At 41.0% G+C, this 21,898-nt stretch overlaps 1 protein-coding gene across 3 annotated transcripts in view; it reads right to left on the bottom strand.

The window, feature by feature from the left end:
* The window catches only part of txn2 (thioredoxin 2), a 29,241-nt gene extending 7,903 nt beyond the window's left edge, over positions 1-21,338 (bottom strand). For all 3 annotated transcript variants that reach the window (XM_072271763.1, XM_072271764.1, XM_072271765.1), the window contains exons 1-2: positions 21,240-21,338; positions 16,259-16,536 (exon numbers count right to left, since the gene is read on the bottom strand). In XM_072271763.1, the coding sequence (XP_072127864.1) occupies positions 16,259-16,536 (278 nt within the window). In that variant the 5' untranslated portion in view covers positions 21,240-21,338. The remainder of the gene's footprint in view (positions 1-16,258; positions 16,537-21,239) is intronic.
* Positions 21,339-21,898: the final 560 nt, after the last annotated feature.

Below are 21,898 nucleotides of genomic sequence, written 5' to 3'. Positions count from 1 at the left end.
GGGCCAATGGGCCTTTCTCAGTGCTGCAAGGCTCTATGATTCTATGACATTCCAAACATTGTGGCCTTACCTTTGGCTTATCGGTTTTAGATCATATTTATACTTTATGTTTTACCGATAACCCTAGGTTGTGTTTCACTTGGCAACTGCCAAGCTATAATGAATTGATGTCAGTGAACTTTAGTCTATGCCTGATCTTCACTGTTACACCTAGTTACTCCTTAAGAACGACTTGATTTTCTATTTTTAGTACCGGTGCCCCACCTTTCATTGAACTACAGCAAATAGCTTAATCACAGAATAACCACATTCTGCACATTCAGTATTTCTGCTGAGCTGAAGGAAGCACTGATTTCTGGGGTAATTTTGTAACAGGTAGAACAGTCAGCTTGTGGGATTGAACAATTAACACTTCTGCATCAGAACTGGAGAGTGGAGTTCCAGGTATCACTTCTCTAATTCCAGCATCTTTTGTATTTCATTTCCAGCACCATCATGCATACACCGAGATTAGCATGTTGTGCAGCAAAGCTGATACCAAGAAATACGACAACTGCAGTAAAAAGATAGTGGAAGCAAATTCAATCAAACCTTTCAAGAGTGAAATGGATAAATACAGAAAAAAATTATGTAGTGCTGTGAGAAAAAAAAGCACAAGTGGGACAAAAAGCAAATACAGATATGAGCAGCTGAATGACCCACTTCTGTTTTGTACAAATTCATAAAGTGTAGAAGTAACATCACATTTCCAGAGGAACTGACCAGAACTACAAGTTACAAAAGTTATTTTCTCCTCCCTCCATTCCTTCCATAACATCTAGCATTATGTGCAATCCATTTCTTTTTGTGTGCCAATATTGATGCCTTTATGGTAATTGTTCCAAAGTACTGAATCCAAAAAGCCATACTATAGAAGGAAGGCCTTGGTGAGCAGGATTAAGGAAAACACCAAGGCATTCTACAGGTATGTGAAGAGCAAGAGGATGAGCCATGTGAGAATAGGACCAATCAGGTATGATAGTGGAAACGTGTGCATGGAGTCGGAGGAGGTAGCAGAGGTACCTAATGAATAATTTGCTTCAGTATTCACCAGGGGAGAAGACCTTGGCCATTGTGGGGATGACTTACAGTGGACTGAGCATATAGACATTAAGAAAGAGGATGTGTTGGAGCTTTTGGAAAGCATTAAGTTAGATAAGTCACTGGGACTGGATGAAATATACTCCAGGCTACTGTGGGAAGTGAGGGAGGAGATTGCTGAGCCTCTTGCGATGATCTTTGCGTCATCAATGGGGATGTACCGGTGAATTGGAGGGTTGCAAATGTTGTTCCCTTGTTCGAGAAAGGGAGTAGAGATAACCCAGGAAATTATAGACCAGTGAATCTGACTTCAGTGGTGGACAAGTTGTTGGAGAAGATCCTGAGAAGCAGGATTTATGAGCATTTGGAGAGACATAATCTGATTAGGGATAGTCAACATGGCTTTGTCAAGGACAGGACGCGCCTTACAAGCCTGACTGAATTCTTTGAGGAAGTAACAAAATACACTGATGAAGGTAGAACAGTGGATGTAGAGTATTTGGATTTCAGTAAGGTATTTGATAAGGTTCCCCATGCTAGGCTCCTTCAGAAAATAAGGAGGCATGGGATCCAAGGAGACCTTGCTTTGTGGATCCAGAACTAGCTTGCCCACAGAGGACAAGGGTGGTTGCAGATGGGTCGTATTCTGCAAGGTGGTCAGTGACCTGTCGTGTTCCACAGGGATCTGTTCTCAGACCCCTCCTCTTTGTGATTTTTATAAATGACCGGGATGAAGAAGTAGAAGGGTGGGTTAGTATGTTTGCTGATGATAGAATCTCATAGAATTTTTTGAGGATGTAACTAGTAGAGTGGATGGGGGAGAACCAGTGGATGTGATATATTTGGATTTTCAAAAGGCTTTTGACAAGGTCCCACACAGGGGATTAGAGTGCAAACTTAAAGCACACGGTATTGGGGGTACAGTATTGATGTGGATAGAGAATTGGTTGGCAGACAGGAAGCAAAGAGTGGGAATAAACGGGACCTTTTCAGAATGGCAGGCAGTGACCGCAAGGCTCAGTGCTGGGACCCCAGTTGTTTACAATATATATTAATGACTTAGATGAGGGAATTAAATGCAGCATCTCCAAGTTTGCGGATGACACGAAGCTGGGCGGCAGTGTTAGCTGTGAGGAGGATGCTAAGAGGATGCAGGGTGACTTGGATAGGTTAGGTGAGTGGGCAAATTCATGGCAGATGCAATTTAATGTGGATAAATGTGAGGTTATCCACTTTGGTGGCAAAAACACGAAAACAGGTTATTATCTGAATGGTGGCCGATTAGGAAAAGGGGAGGTGCAACAAGACCTGGGTGTCATACACCAGTCATTGAAAGTGGGCATGCAGGTACAGCAGGCGGTGAAAAAGGCGAATGGTATACTGGCATTCATAGCAAGAGGATTCGAGTACAGGAGCAGGGAGATACTACCGCAGTTGTACAAGGCCTTGGTGAGACCCCACCTGGAGTATTGTGTGCAGTTTTGGTCCCCTAATCTGAGGAAAGACATTCTTGCCATAGAGGGAGTACAAAGAAGGTTCACCAGATTGATTCCTGGGATGGCAGGATTTTCATATGATGAAAGACTGGATCGACTAGGCTTATACTTGTTGGAATTTAGAAGATTGAGGGGGGATCTTATTGAAACGTATAAAATCCTAAAGGGATTGGACAGGCTAGATGCAAGAAGATTGTTCCCGATGTTGGGGAAGTCCAGAACGAGGGGTCACAGTTTGAGGATAAAGGGGAAGCCTTTTAGGACCAAGATTAGGAAAAACTTCTTCACACAGAGAGTGGTGAATCTGTGGAATTCTCTGCCACAGGAAACAGTTGAGGCCAGTTCATTGGCTATATTTAAAAGGGAGTTAGATATGGCCCTTGTGGCTAAAGGGATCGGGGGTATGGAGGGAAGGCAGGAACAGGGTTCTGAGTTGGATGATCAGCCATGATCATACTGAATGGCAGTGCAGACTCAAAGGGCCGAATGGCCTACTCCTGCACCTATTTTCTATGTTTCTATCATACAAAGGTTGAGGGTGTTGTGGATTATCTGGACAGTTGTCAGAGATTACAATGGGGCATCGATAGATTGCGGAACTGGGCTAAGAAGTGGCAGATGGACTTCAACCCAGATAAGTGTGAAGTGGTTCATTTTGGCAGGTCAAATTTGAAGACAGAATATGACATTAATGGTAAGACTCTTGGCAGTGGGGAGGATCTGAGAGATCTTGGGGTCCGTGTCCACAGGACACTGAAAACCGCTGCACAGGTTGACACTGTTGTTAAGATGGTGTAAGGTGCGTTGGCATTCGTCAACCATGGGATTGAGTTCAAGAGCCATAAGGTAATGTTACAGCTATATAAGACCTTGGTCAGACCCCATAGAGCACAGGAAGGATGTGGATACTATAGAGAGATTGCAGAGGAGATCTACAAGGATGTTGCTTGGATTGGAGAGTGTACCTTAAGAGAATAGGCTGAGTGAACTTGGCCTTTTCTCCTTGGGGAATGAGAGGTGTATAACGTGATGAGAGGCATTGATTGTGTGGATAGCCAGAGGCTTTTTCCCAGGGCTGAAATGGCTGATATGAGGGGGCATAGTGTAAAGGTGCTTGGAAATGGGTAACGAGGGGATGTCAGGGTAAGTTTTCCACACAGAGAGTGGTGGTGCATGGCGGTGGCAGTGTAAGCGGATACAATAGGGTCTTTTAAGAGTCTCTTAGATAGGTACATGGAGCTGAGACAAATAGAGGGCTATGCGGTAGGGAAATTCTAGGCAGTTTCTAGAGTAGGTTACATGGCTGGCACAACATTGTGGGCCCAAAGGCCCTGTACTGTGCTGTAAATGTCTATGTTATATGTTTACTGTAAGTATCCAATCAAATAAGCAGCTAAGAGCTAACTGATCATGGGAGACATTATAGTTCCCAATGATACCCTTACCCAATAGAAAGAAATCCTGCAGTTGGTGTCCTCTGGACCATTCGTCTCCTTTATCCCATCAGCCATTCAGATGCCGGAAGCAGGTTATAATAAGACCATAAGACAAGCAAACTCTAATCCCTCAAATGCGATTTTGTTAACTCAGCAGAGGCTGCACTAACCCTGCAATGAGCTGAGCCTGTACCCTCTGGACAATCATAATGCCCTTGATTAGCTACAGTTTACCCAACAGTGAAACTGAACACCATACAAACTTAGGGCTTGGCACTTTAACAAAATGCCATCCAAAGAGCTTAAACCATATTTACTTACTGACATGCAGCATGGAATAGACCCTCCTGGACCTTCGAGCTGCACCACCCAGCAACCGCCAATTTAATCCTAGCCTGATCGCAGGACAATTTACAATGACCAATTAACCTACAAACCGGTACGTCTTTGGACTGTGGGAGGAAACTGGAGCACCCGGAGGAAATCCACATAGTCACAGGGGAACGTACAAATTCATTACAGGCAGCGGCAGGCATTGAACTCAGGTTGCCTCGACTGTAAAGCATTTTGCTAACCACCATGCTACCGTGGTGCGCAATTACTGTTTTATTCCTGATCCCAATCCAGCAAACAACAGAGGAAAAGGGGTCTTAAAAACTAAATCAACTAACTCAGTTAACTTTTAGACTTCCAGACCCAAAAATGTCCTCGTCATGACTGTTCAGGCAATCAGAACCTCACTGAATGATACAGGAACATCCCCTACGTGTCAGGAACCACTATGGTTAGGCACCAGATGGCCAAACACTGTGTAACAAATAAAGTTAATTTATTTACAAGTACAGGAAGAAACTGGAGTTAAAATTTTCCAGAAAAGTTAAAATAATCATTTTAGTTCACTATTCTTCAACAGATTTTTTGGATGTAAACACTGTAAATTTTCAGCTGACAAAATGCATCATGGATGATAATCCCAATGTCAATAATGATTTAAGACTGGGGGTTGAGCAGTTCAGTAGTGACTAATTCCAAAATGCTGATGTCATTGATGTCGGTGTTAACTCACAGACTTCCTCTGCCTTCCTTTCAAACATTCTCAGCAGCTGTGTCAGAGATCGCATCTCCCCTCTTTTTCCTGCCATGAGGATCTTTTGAGCCAATTCATTTTTCTTCTATAGACCCGTATTCACTTACTTGCAAAAAAATTATATGATCCACTTGACGTAATTACTATTTTTTTTATAAGGTAGATGCAGAGAAACTATTTTATCTTGCCAGGGATTGTAGAACAAGGAGGCATTATAATATTAGAGCTTGGCCATAAGTACTTCCTGGCAGTAACTGAAATCTGGAATTCCTTCAAAATGCAGTGGCCCAAGTTCACTAGCAATTGCAATTTTCAAACGTAGCACTAAAAGCCTGTTCGCCAAGGGTATCAGTGTTACAGAACCAAAGCAATGAGATTCAGATCAACCTTAGAAAATAGCACAAAACAGCACACAGTACAAGACCTTCGGCCCACAGTGTTATACTTTTAACCTACTCCAAGATCAATCTAAACCTTTCCTCCTGCATAAACCTCCATTCTTCTGTCATCTGTGCATATCTAAGAGTTTCTTAAATGCCTCTACCACCACCCTGGCAGAACTTAACTCTTGACATCCCTCCTATACTTTCCTCCAATCACTTTTAAAATTATGCCCTCTTGTATTAGCCATTTCCACCCGAGAAAACATCTCTGGCTATCCACTCAATCTATGCCTCTTATCATCTTGTACACTTCTATCAAGTTACCTCTTATTCTCTTTCACTCCAAACAGAAAAACCCCAGCTCACTCAACTTCATAGAACTTGTCCTCCAGTCTAGGCAGCATCCTGGTAATTTCCTCTGCACCCTCTCTAAAGCTTCCACATCCTTCCTATAATGAGACGACCACAACTGAACACAAAATTCCAAGTGTGGTTTAATCAGGGTTTTATAGAGTTGCAACATTACCTTGCGGCTCTCGAACTCAATCCACTGATTAATTAAGACCAAAACATCACAAGCCTTCTTAACTTGCACAGCAACTCTGAGGGATCTTGGGGACATGGACCAAGATCCATCTGTTCCTCCACCCAGCTAAAATTTCTACCATTAACCCTGTATCCTGCCTTCAAATGTGACCTTCCAAAGTTAATCATCTCAGTTTTCCCAGTTGAACTCCATCTGCCACTTCTCAACCCAGCTCTACACCCTGTTGTTGCAACTTACAATAATCCTCCAGTTATCTACAACTCCACCAACCTTTGTGTCATCTGTGAACTTACTAACCCACCCTTCCACTTCCTTATCTAAGTCATTTATTAAAAAAAAATCACCAAGAGATTCCTGCAGAATACCACTGGTCACAGACTTCCAGGCAGAATACTCTCCATCTACTACCACCCTCTGCCTTCTATGGGCAAGCCAATTATATCAAACAGCCAATTTTTCCTGGATGCCATGCCCCCTGACTTTCTGAAAGAGTCTATCATAGTTGATGGAATGCTTGTTTTTATTGCTCCTTTGCTTCCTGTCCTGGGGCATATCCTGTCTGGCCTCCTGGACTTATCTATCCAAATGTTTTTCAAAAGCTCTAGCACATCCTCTTTCTTCTCATCAACATGTTCAAGCATACCACCCTCTTTTAGTCACCAAGACCTTCTCATGTCCCCTTCCAGCTCTCCCAAGTCCATTCTTCAGCTCCTCGCTGGCTACCACTGGCTGCAATTTTATCCTATCAACTGGTTATCCTTCCTCACAGACTCTCCACACACTGCATCTACCTGTACACCAAATGCCCCATCTTCTGACCTATCACTCAGATTCCCACCCCCCTGCCAAACTAGTTTAAGCCCTCCCCAACAGCTCTAGCAAATCTCTCCACAAGGATATCGGTCCTCGTCAAGTTCAAGTGTAATTCATCCTTTTTTTCTACAGGTCATCTCTTCGTCAGAAGAGATTCCAATGATCCAGAAATCAGAATACCAGCCCCTTGCACCAATTCCTCAGCCATGCACTCATCTGCCAAATCATCCTATTCTTACCCTCACTGATGTGCGGCACAAGCAGCAATCCAGAGATTACTACTCTTGAGGTCCTGTTTTTCAGCTTTCTACCTAGCTCCCTATATTCTCTCTTCAGGACTTCATCCCTTTAACTACCTACGATCCAATGAACCTTGATCTAATGAAAACGGCAGAACAGGTTCAAGCTGCTGAATGGTCTCTAACCACAAACGTTTAAATTTTGTAAAGGATGTAAAGCTGAAGAAATGGTTTTGAAACGCTATTTATCTATTTCAACTCAAACCAAAACATTACAAAATCTCTCACACCCTAAAATACTCACATACTTCCAGCAACAAATTATTCAGCAGTGCTCATGGGCCACCTTTTTTCTACTTCCCATTTTATTTGTTTTCAAATGTTTTTATTGTGAAGCAACATCAGCCTAACCACAACCGACAATGTCCTAAAGTACAATGCTTCTTTTTTCTTTTCTTTCTTATAACAACATAATGAGAGTCAAATGAATGTATGTAAACAAGCAAAAAGCAAAGGAAACCCTACCAGCCTGTCTCCTCTCCCCTTCCCAGCCCTACTCTCCCCTCACCCCTCCCGTATGAGCTGTTTAGGTCCTACTGCCCCCCACACTTAGTTCAGCTGTCGGTCTCTTCTAAATACAACAGTAATGGTTGCCAGATTTTTTCAGATTCCTTGAGTCTGTCCTTGATAACGTATCTTATTCTCTCTAGATGCAGAGTATCCATTAATGCAGCCAGCCATTGTCTGAGTGATGGAGTTTCCTCCTTTTTCCAGAACATCAGTATGAGTTTCTTTCCATTAGGTATGCCATAGGTCAGGAGTTGTTGCTGGGTAGCCTGGAATTTATTTGACCTCGCAGAAGTTCCAAAAATTATTAAAATGGGGTCTGGTATTATCTGAACCTTTAGTACCTTTGATAGGGCCTCAAATATTTGCTTCCAATACTCTTGTATCCTGGGACATAAAGTAGAAACTATGTAACAAATTTGCCTCTGAGGACTTGCATTTCTCACACATCGGGGACACCTCTGGGAATTTTTTATGAATTCTTACTTTTGAGTAATGTAGTCTATGTAGGATTTTAAATTGTATTAAACAATGCCTGGCGTTGATGGTCTACTTCCCATTTTAAAAGTAATTTCAACAGGGTTGTTGCAATATCAGCTCAGATCAGCAAACCAAAGATGAAACCTGCAACTTCTTGGACGGCACTATTCATAAGATCATACCACAAAGCACGCTTTTATAATTAGAAATATCACCTCAAAACACATGCATCTTCAGAACAAAACTAGTTCGTGACAATTCAAAAATTACAATGGTGCTGTGTATTTTTCTGCTTTTTGGGTATTGCTTTGAACTTATACTTATCTGCACAAAATTTATGAACATGTGTGTCATTAATGTTGTCACCACAGTACACTGGATAAGCCCATGCACTGTGATGCTGCCATTAATGACAAATATATTCAACATAATAGTAAACCATGAAAGTTAAAAAAGAAAATTATATTTTTATATTGTATTCTTCATGATATCAAACATCCCACACAGTGAAACTGAGTTAATTTAGTTTTGAAGCACAGACAATCCTGCATTACGTTGGGGGCGGGGGAGAAACATATTGTTGGAGGAACTCAGTAGGTCAAGCAGAAACTGTAGAGGGAAAAAATTGTCAATGCTTCAGGTTGAGACCCCAATTTAGGATTGATACAGGGTCTCAACCTGAAAAGTCCACATTTCCTTTCACCCTCATGGATGTTGCACAGCCTGCTGACTTCTTCCAGTAGTTTCTTTTTGTTCCAGATTCCATCAGAACTGTAGGAAATCCAGCAAATAATTAATGTACCTCAACTTTGCTTAAACAACTGAATCACAATAATCATGTTTTGTAATATTCATTAAGGAATAAATTTTGGTCTGGACACTAGAGAGAGCTCCCTGCTATTCTTCAAAATAAACCACATATCTTTTAAGATGAGAATGCCGGAGCCTCCTCTTAAGAACTGGACCTTCGGCTTTGCAGCGGTCACAGTTCAAGTGAAGTTAGTGCAGCATTGCTGTGTTCAATGGATGAATGAGTCTAACTGCTGAGCTACGTATGGAGAAGCAGGTAAGCACAAACCTTTTAGTTCCGCTTGCAAGAAATCTGAAACAAGCTTGAAAAATTATATAATAATTGCTGGGCATTAAAAAACTTGTCCTGTCAAACATCAGGGGTATCCTGGCATTGTTTACTCTTCAGGTATGTTCATACTAAACACTTATCAGATTGAACTTTAAATTTCCTGATTATTGCTACACATGGGGTTGACTGAGGGATTGAGGGATATAACCAACCTTTCAAATAATGTTATGAGACCCATCACTTTCAACCAAGACATTAAAAAATAAAAGGCATCCGTTAGTCTTGCGAGACCATGGATCTGCACCTGGAAAGTCTTCACTCCCCAGGGCACAGGCCTAGACAAGGTTGTATGGAAGACCAGCAGTTGACCATGCTGCAAGTCTCCCCTCTCCACGACACCAATGTTGTCCAAGGGAAGGGCATTAGGACCCATACAGCTTGGCACCAGTGTCGTCGCAGAGCAATGTGTGGTTAAGTGCCTTGCTCAAGGACACAATACGTTCCCTCGGCTGGGGCTCGAACTCACGACCTTCAGGTCGCTAGTCCAATGCCTTAACCACTTGGCCACGTGCCCACCAAGACATTAATGGGACAGTTATTTAACATCTCATCCTGGACTTTCTGCTCAAGCCTCTGGAAAAGTACTTGGGTCAAAGCCCACAGCTAAGATTGCAACCACTAAGCAGTGTTTGACACTGTAGACCTCAAATCTTCTTACCACAATGAGTATATGATCAACTTGTATGAAATAAAAATATTTAGCAGAAAATATTAGATCTAAAAGGTATATGCAATACCTAGTGGTAAATAAATAGGGACAGCATAGTAGCGTAGTGGTTAGCACAATGCTACTACAGTGCCAACAACATGGGTTCAATTGCCACCGCTGACCATAAGGAGTTTGTGCGTTCTCCCTGTGACTACATAAATTTCTTCTGGGTGCTCTGGTTTCTTCCCACAGTCCAAGGATGTACAGATGAGTTAGTCGGTTAATTGGTCACATGGGTGTAATTGGGAGTCATGGGCCTGTAGAGCCAGAAGAGCTTGTAACTGTGATGTATCTCTAAATTTTAAAAAAGTACAAATGGAAAGATCACAGAAATCAACAGGGGGCAGAGGCATTTAAACCTTTTCCACCATTCAATGTGGTCACAGCTGACCCTAGTTCAATTCCCTTGTACCTACCTTGTCCCTGTATTTCTAGACTACCCACTTTGATTATTGCTTTGAAACTGCTTAAGGCATTTTAAGGATATATATTGAGCATTTAGCTTCCTTAGACTAGTGCTCCCAGTAGACAATATTCTTATCATCATTGTCAATGTTAAAAGCCATTTAACATCATTTTATTCCTTAATGTTTATAATTTTATGCTTCCGTCCACACTGAAATGTCACCCATCCTTGAGGTAGCAAAATTAGGTGTGCCTTTGTCCTGCTATATAGTTATTTGTAAGTAATCAATATGGTTATATCTACATAAAACACTGTCATAAGAAAGCAGCATCCATCATCAGAGACCTTCACCACCCAGGCCATGCTCCTTTCTCGCTGCTGTCATCAGGAGAAGATACGAAAGCCTCAGGACTCGCACCACCAGGTTCAGGGACAATTACTACCCCTCAACCATCAGGCTCCTGAACAAAAGGGGATAACTACACTCACCTGCTCATCCATTGAGGTGTTTCCACAACCAATGATCTCACTTTACGGACTCTATCTTGTTATTTCATGTTCTTGTTATTTATTGGTATTTATATTTGCCTAGTTTTCTACTTTCCCCACTCTAGTTGAACTTTCATTGATCCTGTTACTATTCTATAGATTTGCTGAGTATGCCCACAGGAAAATGAATGCCAGAGTTGTAAGTTGTGATATATATAATAAAATTTACTTTGAACTGTGGTTGAGGCCCAATGCAAATTGCTGTGGGATGCCTTAATCATATCCATCTAATTAAAGTAACTGCCCATTAATACCACAATTATAAATCTGTCCCACACTTTACAAATGTTCCCATGCTCTCTGATGAGCTGCAAATGTTCAAGGTGCTCAGATGTTCATTTCTTAATACTGATTCAATCAATTTACAAACAGCAAATGCTTGGCTAACTTATCACCCTAATGTTTCTGCTTGGCTTGCTCCGAGTGGCACCCTTGCTCATTTTATCCCCATCCAAACCAATTTCATGAAGCCAGCTCTTTGCGCAGTGAACTTATCCACAGTAAAATGGCAAGCCCAATTCTCGCCTGGGTAAATCACACTTCTTGGTTTACCAGCTGTCAAAATTATCAGAGAGCTTGCAATATCTGAATACTTCTGTGACATTTTAAACAATCTGGCATATCACTTTCCACTTTCTTGAAAGGAGAGCATTATGTTTGCAACATTTAAATCTTCTGGGATCTCACTAGAACTCAGACAACTTTGGTAGATTACAACCTTCAAATTCAGCTCATTGGCAACCCTAATATGCAGGTCATCAGGTCCAAGGTAACTTGCCAGGCCCATTTCGCCTGGCACTTTTTCTCCCCCTAATAGTTAGTTACTTAAGTTCCTTCCATCATAACCCCTTGATTATCTATTCATTGCATCCTTTAATATCTGCTCCCCCGCCCCCCCCCCCCCCGATCAGGGTCACATGAAGCCATGGCAGCAGGTGGTGGATGGTCGTATGAGCAGCTGATGAACATTACAAGTCCTAGTTACGTGGCTACTGATGCCAGGTGGACAATCTCTGAAGAGTATTGATAATAGCTGGTGTCATCCATCTTATAAAGACTCTGCCCAGAAGGCAATGGCAAACCATTTCTGTGGAAGAATTTGCCAAGAACAATCATGGTCATGGATAGACCATGATTGCCCAGGTTATACGACATGGCACATAATGATGATGAATATCTGCTTCTATGAACAATAATCCAAAATAAGTTATTTAGAATCTCTGCCATTTCTCAATTCCCATTACAATTCCTCAGTCTTGTCCTTTAAGGGACCAACATTTTCTTTGGCTACTCTCTACCTTTTCATATATCTGCAGAAACCCTTCTACAGTCCTCTCCAGGTTATGACAGGGTTCAGTTCCTGTAAACCGTTTGTAAATCCGAACAGTTCATAAATCAGAAATGTGGCCATGAATTGAGTTTCCACACAACAGAAGAAGCCTGCAGCCCCAAAGCAGGTAATAAATCCATCCTGCTGGTGTCCCAAACATTTATATTTACAGATTATACATAAATTGGATGTTCATATACCTGTGAAGACATATTATTTGGCCTACTCTCAATATTTTACCTTCTTCCTGTTTATTTTTAGTTACTTTAACAATTTCTAAAACTGTCCTAATCATTTACTCTGCTACTAATCTTTGCAACATTATACACTTTTCAATTTGACACCAATAATCCCAACTTCATTAATTAGTCATGGAAGTCAATTCCTTCTTATTGAGTAGTTCCTCTCAAAGGAATATACTTATGTTGAATTTTGGGAAATACCTTCAGAAATGTTTTGGATGGGGATCTCTATCTATTTCCGCAGTTAACCTTAGCCAATTCTGTCCTCATACCAATGGAATTGTAAGTTTTAGACATTTGTTTCAGTGTGTTTTTCCACATTTAACTGAATTTGAAATTCTACCATGCTCTTTCCTAGGGGATCCTTTAGTATGAGATTATTAATGAATCCCATCCCATTAACGATACTAGATGTAAAATAGCCTGCTCCCAGGATGGTTACCACTGGTAGAGCTTTAATTTACTTCACAGATGTACTCAACAAATAGCATGGGCAAACAGCACAGAAACACTTCCTCCTTTGTTGCTTTTTCCTCACAGTGTATTTAAAACTGCCTCTTTATATATAAAAAGATATGGAACAGCATTGGTTAAGGAAAAACAAAAACTGATAGGAACCATTGAAATCTGATCTAACTGTACAAAATACTGAATTTTCACAAATGAAACTCCTTGTCAAAGAAACAAACCCTCCTCTACTTATTCATTCAAGTAAAACAATTTATAATACAACACAAAAAATTGCTGATTTCCCCAGTGCAGTTGGCTATTCAATTTGAATAGCATATAGTTGCAGAACATTCACTCTTCCTGTAAAAACATGCTAAGCGTCATTTCCAGGACACTGTTTTGCATATTCCTGCCAGCAGACCTATTATAAAGATCTTGGTGTTCTTTGAATTGATTGTGCTATGTGCTGTCAGGCTTGACTTGAGTGGCTGCACTCCCCTTTCCAATTTTGGAAAGCTGTGGGTATGTTCTCTCCAGAGATCTGAACTCAAACTAGACTGGTAAAATTATAATTGGATTGGTTAAGAAATGACAGAGCCTGGCAGAGTTGGCTATGCCTTCTTTTGGGGGGATTATTAAACAGATATACTGCCTACACTTGCGAGTGTATATAAACAACCCTATGTTCTACTATAAAAGAACATAACTTTTATCCTTAGCACAAGGGCCATCATCATTCCTTTACAACAGGGGTTCCCAATCTGGGGTCCATGGATCCCTCGGTTAATGGTATAGGTCCAAAAGGTTGGGAACCCTGATCCACAATCGTTACCGCTGCTTGGAAATTCCCACGTCTACACCAACACCTTTCTAATATTACAAGTGAGTATGTTTCAAAGAACATTTCACTCGTCATGTCATTTTGAGTATCCTAAAAGTTTGGTAGGTGCTTTACAAATGCAAATTCTCCTTTCATAGCTCAGTTTGAATACCAGTACACTCAAAGCAATTGTGTCCCTTTCATATCATTACACGTTCATCATGAGACCAAGATGCTGTGTCATAGTTGCATTCACTTTTCTTCATGATGGTTAGCAGCAAGAAGCAGGGCTCAGTTACAAACACACTCGTTTGCCCCAGTATCTAATCCAAAAGGCGCAGCACACCAAATTATCCTAATTTGTTTGGACTTGCTCTGGTCGATACATTGAGGAAAAGATTCTCCAGGAAAACTACAGTCTAATTATTCTTTCTTAGATATAATGAAGGTCAGTAACAGGACTAAGGAAGGATGCCGATGTGGAGTTGAATCAGAACAGGTTTCTGCAGTCAGTAAAGTCCAGGCTCAAGCTTTAAATATCTATATGATTTGTAGGCACCCTTGTTTGATGTTATGATTCGGGCAAATGAAAGCAAAAGCCCAGAGTGTGGTATCTGTGTGTACAAAAGCTAGATCCGGCTTCATCCATTGTCAACAGTTAATTTGACTTCAACTGGACATGCATGTGGAGTTAATCTGTTAACAGAAGAGCCAAAACATGCTCCATCAGATCAAAATATTGTGCTTGGATGGAGGGCAAGATTAAAAAAAGGTTATGGCACTGTGCAGGAAGTTATTCTGATGAGGTTAATTATAGTTAATGGCAAATCAGAGAAATAATTAGCTTTGTAAAACAGCCCTTCTCCTAGCCCTGTGTTTCTTCCCTATTAAACCTGCTCTGCCCCCCAGACATTATTCTGTACTCCCTAATTTCACCTTCAATGTGGTAACAATACTGCAAGGGGATGTGATATCCCTTTAATCAAAGATCAGGGATCTTATTCTAGCTTAGGCAGCCAGCTTTATTTTTCTGCACACCACAAGAGCCCAAATGAGTTCAGACATGTTCTAGTGAGTTGCATAACCATCTGACCACAGGAAAAAAATGCATACAACTCATAAGAGTGTACTTGCCTAACAATGTGACTGCATGGGAAATTGAAAGGCTGGAATTCTTAACCAGGATACTTTGTGTAGCTTAGTTGCAATGCAGAAAATATGGCAGCCAAAACGGGGCAGAAAGCAATATAATGTTCAGATTATCTGCCTTAGTGTCATTAGATAAGGGATACTTATTGGTCAGAAAAACTTTCCCACTCTTCAATAAGTACTACTGGATCTGCTCTGTGCACCTGAGGGGGAGATGCAGTTTCAAGTTCTCAGCTATATTTCTGGGATCAAAAGTGAGTTCAAAATATCCTACTCATCTATCTCAACCACAAGAATGCATTCAAGGGCTGAGCTCACAAAGGGATAAGTGAATAGAAAATGTAGTGAGGAGTGGAAAATGGGATTGTTTGATGCCCAAATCCAAACATGAATTGGCCCAAAAGGCTTTTTTTTCCTGTACTGAAATAGATGCATGTACAGACCTGGATGAGTTGTAACCTCCTACAACATTAGGAGTAATGCTTGGATGTGATTTCTGGGTCATTTGTTGGGCCTCAGCACAAATAACATATCCAGTTCAGGGCACTGCACTTGAGAAACAATGTCAAGATCTCTAACAGGGTTTAGAAAGATCTATGAAAATGACACCAAGGAACGATTCCAACTTTGGCCAACTCCGGAATTCTGCTTATCCATTTTTTTTCTTACGCATACAATGGAAATGGAAAACTTGGCCCATGTGCTATTCCTCCCAAATATTTAACAAAGGGCCAAGCAGCCACAGCATTCACCCCTGCAAACAGTTCATCTGGTATCAGTTATTTTAAAGAGAGAATAAAGATCTATTCCTGGTATCCCTGAGTAATTGTAACATGTGTTGTAGCTCAAAACCGCTGGAAAACTAAACAAAACAATACAAAAAGGGAAAAGAACATTTCTGGCAGAAGTCAATACACAAGGCATTAATTAGTTGTTTACTCTGACGTTTCAGTGGCTTTTATTTCAGCAAGTCTTTCCAGTAAATACCCAAGAAGCCCAAGGATTGATACATGCTCTGTACTGAAATAAACAGTCTTTCAACGATATAGAATTAATCATCATACATTCAGTTTATGCCTATAAACTATATATATATATATATATACATTTGTGTTTTTTTATTATAATTATTGTGTTCTTTATCTTTTGTGATTTTTTTTGTGCTGCACTGGATCCGGAATATTTCGTTCTCCTTTACACTTTTGTATTGGAAATGATGTAATCATTCTTGAATATAGCAAGCACTACAACCTGATGCACATGCATATCCGAGGTGAGCTGGAATAGGTCAGTGGAAAACCCAACAATGACTGAAACCAAAAATATAAACTCACCTTGCATGGAAATCCACCAAGACTGGTTTTGTACTATTGATGACCCGTTCAGTGAAATCTGCTTGGTTCTGTACATTGAAGGAAATTTCATTGGTAGGAGATGCACAAAATCTTCTGGCAACAGTTACACTGGCTAGGTGATGAAAGGAAGGCTTGATGCCACACCAGCAAAGGGAATTCAAGGCTGGAAGATGTGCTGAGGATTGAGACTGCAGTGACCGAGGAGCCTCCCTAAGGGTCATTGATGCGAGCCTTCTCAACAAAATTCTATGTGCCATCTGCAAATGAAGACCGTTAGTGTTACGATGTGCAAATGGGAATACATTAAATTATCATCCTTCAGTAAACAAAATGCAACTCAACTCATCTGTAATAGGAACAGGGAGTCATTCAGCTGCTTGGACTTTATCCACCATTGAAATAGCACAATTGATCAAGATTATTATATGCTAGGTTTGCAGCATACAGATAAAAATAAATTTATTAAGCCCTTAAGCAGAAAGCACTTAAGTTCATAAAAATAAGGAAGATCCACAGATCAGTTCTGTGCTCACTTAGCAGAACTGAATAATAGTGGAAATGAGCTATACTCCCTGTTGGAAAAACAGTCAGTAGTAGCTCACATTAGCATCCCATGACCAGATGATGACTAGGAAACCACCAGACATAACTGTAAACAAAGAGGGCAAACAATTGAAATATCCAACAGCTTATTTCTCTGGTCATTTGTGAAGCTGCTCCCTGACAAAAAAAATAACTTCTTCAAATAAAATGTCAAGTATATACAACAGAATATAACATCCAAAAACAAGTGCCTTCTAAAAGGTTTAGGAAGGAAATATATGACAAGAGTCATTCAGATCACTTCCACCACCAATGTCTGTCTTGATAGGAGGAAGTGAAGAGTGAAAACAAATCTGTGGGAAGATGAGGCCCATTTAATCTGGTCAATAAAGTACACTGACACAGATCAAGACAATAGCATTTGAATATACAATGACTGAAATACAATTAGATCAACACTCAGTACACCTCTCAGTAGAAATTTATCATCCAATTTTCTCCCCCCTCTGCAAAAAAATGGAAATCAGAAATAAAAAGTAAAAGTCGAGAGAGCCCCATTTAGGGAATATCTATTAGGACTGAAACATCTAGTCCTTGGGATTTGGGTCTGAAACATCAACTCTCTACAGTTTGATTTACTGAATACTTTTAATCCTGCAAAAATACACTCACAAGCAATGGTTTCTTCTCCTGCACCCATGTACCACCCAGGGATTTATCTTCACGTCCCCACTTCCAGCCATTTCTCACATACTGACATCCCCTTTGATAATATGCCATCAATTATACTTTATATAGTCACCAAACAATTGGCACTAGAACGTATAACCATCAGAGCGATATTTGATTCTGAACTTCACATTCCCTGGATTACAAATATTAAAGACATTAAAAATAGTTAAAACTAGTAAATATTAAAAATTTAAATTATAAATCATAAATAGAAAATAGAAAACTGGAAAGTAAGGTAGTGCAAAAAAACCGAGAGGCAGGTCCGGATATTTGGAGGGTACGGCCCAGATCCGGGTCAGGATCCATTCAGCAGTCTTATCACAGTTGGAAAGAAGCTGTTCCCAAATCTGGCCGTACGAATCTTCAAGCTCCTGAGCCTTCTCCCGGAGGGAAGAGGGACGAAAAGTGTGTTGGCTGGGTGGGTCGTGTCCTTGATTATCCTGGCAGCACTGCTCCGACAGCGTGCGGTGAACTTCCACATGTATACCCACCTCATCCAGCTTACCTCATTTCTCAGCCCCACCAGTGCCTCCGAATTACCAAAATGCTTATCAAATATACACAATGAAATAATCATAAAGTTCCAGCACAAACCTTCAGACACCATCACAAGTTTCATTCCCTGGCAACCAACTCCATCCTTATCCTTGACAAATCGGACTTTGAGTCAGGACTCTGCATCCGCAGTCCCATACTTTATTGAAGAGTTTTGAACACCATATCCATGCCAGCTATTTCTACCGGACTCACACCATTCAACTCCAGAACCTTCTCCTCGTAAAGCCCTCACCTTTGTTATCTCTTTCACATTCATTCCAACACTCATGACTAACTTCATCCCATTCACCAAGGTCATCCAAACTGCTGCTTCCCATGTTATAATTCACATTAAGGTATATTAACCTATCAATCCTGTGTTTATGTGAACTAGAATAGCTTCAGCTTCAAAATACTTCTATTTTTAAAATTCTCACGTTTTGAAATCCATTCAGGGTTTTGCTGCATCCTGTCTAATACCCTCCAGTCTTCATAGTTTTGAAATTATCTGTGCTCCCTTGATCATCTGCACGTGTAATGTCTCCACCAGTTGTGCTGCTCCTTCAGCTACCAAAGCTCCAAGCTTGTATTTGCTTTAACCTCCCACCACCAACATTCTTCAAATTTTCTATTTTTATCAATCTTTTGATCACTTTCAACAATATATTATCCAAATTTTTGTCTGGTGTTCCTGTGGAAAGCCTCAGGTGCTTCTTACTAGATTAAAGGAAATATACAAATGGAAGGACCACAACATTGTCATAGGGTCTGGAGACTCACATCTCTCAATGACCTGGAGGGCGATGCTGGCTGGAATCAAGGCTTCAAGCTTTGCCTCTTGGTAGGGTCACCCATGCCAAACAGGTCAAAGGATAAAGGCCGGACTAAGAGTAGTCCACATGTCCTCCAGGTTCGGGGGTTCAGCTCAGGGCTAATAACCCTGACTGGCCAAACAAATTTGTTACAGAAACAGCAATGAAGAATCCTTCTACATCTGAGTGTGACAGTATTCCTCGGTCTCCACCTGGGACTTGCGTGACTGCTGGTAGTGAAAATCGAGAGGAAATTACTGACAACGAAGGAAGCTCTGTACATAAGAGATGAAGGGCCGTCAAGGCTGCTCGAAATGCCAGAGGTGTAATGTGCAGTAAGTGAGCACAAATGGAAGAAGCTGCATTTGCAGCTCTCTCTTTTGCTGGATGGAAAAGACTAAATAAATGGAGCAACGTAATTCAGTCAATCTAAATTATATCTTCAGGAAAAATTCATTTAAGATCACCAAACTCATTAAGGAAGAACCTTGATTTTCATATTCACTTGTCCATCTGGGTTAAATATAGAGCAGTGCCAGTTGACTGTAAATTCAGTAATTAAGCTTAATTATTTGGTAATTAATATTCTTGATCTGTAGATAATTGCACTGCCCATCACAGTGGCACTGCAGATAATACTGCTGTCTCATAAATGCAGCAACCCAGATTTGATACCAATCTCCAGTGATCACCGTGAAGTGCTATGGGTATGAACAAAATAAAGGAATGAATTATTCCTAGTAACATTGGAGAAAGCCAGTCATCCACTGAGTACACAGGCTTGATGAATTGAAAAAGTATCCTTTTATTTTGAGCAACACTAACAAAAAGCTGGAGGAACTCAGCAGGTCAGGCAGCATCTATAGAGAGATGTAAACAGTTGATATTTTGGGCCAAGACCTTTCATTAGGACTGGAAAAGAAAAGGGGGAATAAAAGCCATAAAAGAAGTTTTTATTCTTAAGAAATACAGACTGTTTTCAGTCCAATTTTTAAAAAAATTAAATGATGGAGCCTTCAAAGCCCTGCACAGTAGAGAATTCCAAAGATCCACCATGCTCTGAATGAAGAAATATCCCTTCATTCCCATCCTGAATAGTCTACACCATATTCTGAAATTGCAACTGCTAGTTTCATTCTCCTCTACTGGGAGAAACATCTTTACTGCATCTAATCTGTTGGACCTGGAAATTTTGTAAGTTTCAGTGAGATATCCTCTCGTTCTACAAAATCTGAGTGATTTCCGTCCAGTCTAATGTCTCCTCACAACACATAACTGCTAAACACAAAACCAGTCTACTGAATCTTCACTGTGGTCCTACTTTAGCAAGTATATCCTAGTTTTATTCAGCTTGTCCCATTTCCTAAAGCCTGCTTTCCTAACAATTCCACAACAAACTTAAAAAGGAAAAATAAAAATAAACCAATTCCAATTTAGCCTAATCATTGATATGGACTGCAAATATCTGGGACCCAAGAATCAATCCCTGAATGTACTCTGGTCTCCTTCTGCCATCTCAAAGATGTGTGGGCATGTGGCCAAGTGGTTAAGGCATTGGACTAGCGACCTGAAGGTCGTGAGTTCGAGCCCCAGCCGAGGCAATGTGTTGTGTCCTTGAGCAAGGCACTTAATCACACATTGCTCTGCGATGACACTGCTGCCAAGCTGTATGGGTCCTAATGCCCTTCCCTTGGACAACATTGGTGTCGTGAAGAGGGGAGACGTGCAGCATGGGCTTCCATACAACCTTGCCCAGGCCTGCACCCTGGAGAGTGAAGACTTTCCAGGTGCAGATCCATGGTCTCGCAAGACTAATGGATGCCTTTAATCAATTAACCCAGTACTGCAAATTATCCCTTATTAAGAGGCAAAAAAATCAGACGAGTGTTGATAGGCAAAATAAGTTATGGGAGAATGGCAACGCACATAAAAGTTGCTGGTGGTCATCCTCATGTATGGGAGAATGGGACGGATTAAGATCACTCTGCCGAGAACTGATATAGACAAATAGGCTGAATGATCAACTTTCTAAAAGGATAACTGGTCTGTAAAACCCTATTAGTACATAAACTGCCAACCCTTTATTCCCATGCGTTCCTAATCAATAACCAACTCTCAACCTTATGTCTGTGTATAACCCCCCCAACTCACTTGGCTAACCTTGTTGACCATCGTCCTGTGTGGGACCTTGTCGAGAGCCCCCTGAAAAATGTGAATATAATAAGTGTCATAATGATTCCCTGATAACTACCCCATTCTTTTCGACACCAAATGAGCTAGCAGCCGCTCTCCCTTTGATCCCCGCTCTTATCCCTTCGCCCCAATCCCCATCTCACCTCGTACACGCTGCCACAGGCGCTGCTGGTCTAGTCCCTCCGTCACTTCCTGGAAACGGATTCCCAGTCGTCTTCGCGGTGTGGAACAGGCATCGCCACACTCTCTTTTGCCTTTCTTTCTGCGGAATACAGAGCAGTTTTTTTAAACTTGTTTCGTCTCATGGGGGCAGTGGAAGATCACAGACTCCTCTGAAATTAGATTTTAAAAAAAGCTTTCTCTCTGGTCGCCATCTTTGTAAAGGAGACCACCGTCGGAAGTGGGCGGGAGCCGTTGGTTGTCATGTGAGACGTTGCTTGCAGGTACGACCGCGTTGACATTGTGGTGTTTAGGCCTTGTTCTTGCTTGTGAAGTATACGGATTTAGTAAATTGTGGGAACCACAAAACAGTCTCGTGGATAAGCATAAAAGCTTAATGTGGGAAAAGATCTAATTTCTCCCAATTCGTGCATTGCACTAAATAGTTCCACAAATTTCTTTCTGCAGGAAAACAGCTGAAAATTTATTTGATATAATGTTAATATAAAAAGCTGCACAGTTTTAAGGCCGTGTTAAAAATTCCTGCTCAGACCAATGTTTTGTCTGCGCAGCTGTAAAAAAAAATTAGAGGGGACATTGTTACTAACTATGCTTCCTCTATTCATATTAAAATCATTCACAT

Source organism: Mobula birostris, chromosome 11 (genome assembly GCF_030028105.1).
Source record: "Mobula birostris isolate sMobBir1 chromosome 11, sMobBir1.hap1, whole genome shotgun sequence".
Classification (NCBI taxonomy): Eukaryota; Metazoa; Chordata; class Chondrichthyes; order Myliobatiformes; family Myliobatidae; genus Mobula; species Mobula birostris.
The sequence above is the reverse complement of the archived record's forward strand: the minus strand, read 5'-3'. Positions and strand labels throughout refer to the sequence as shown.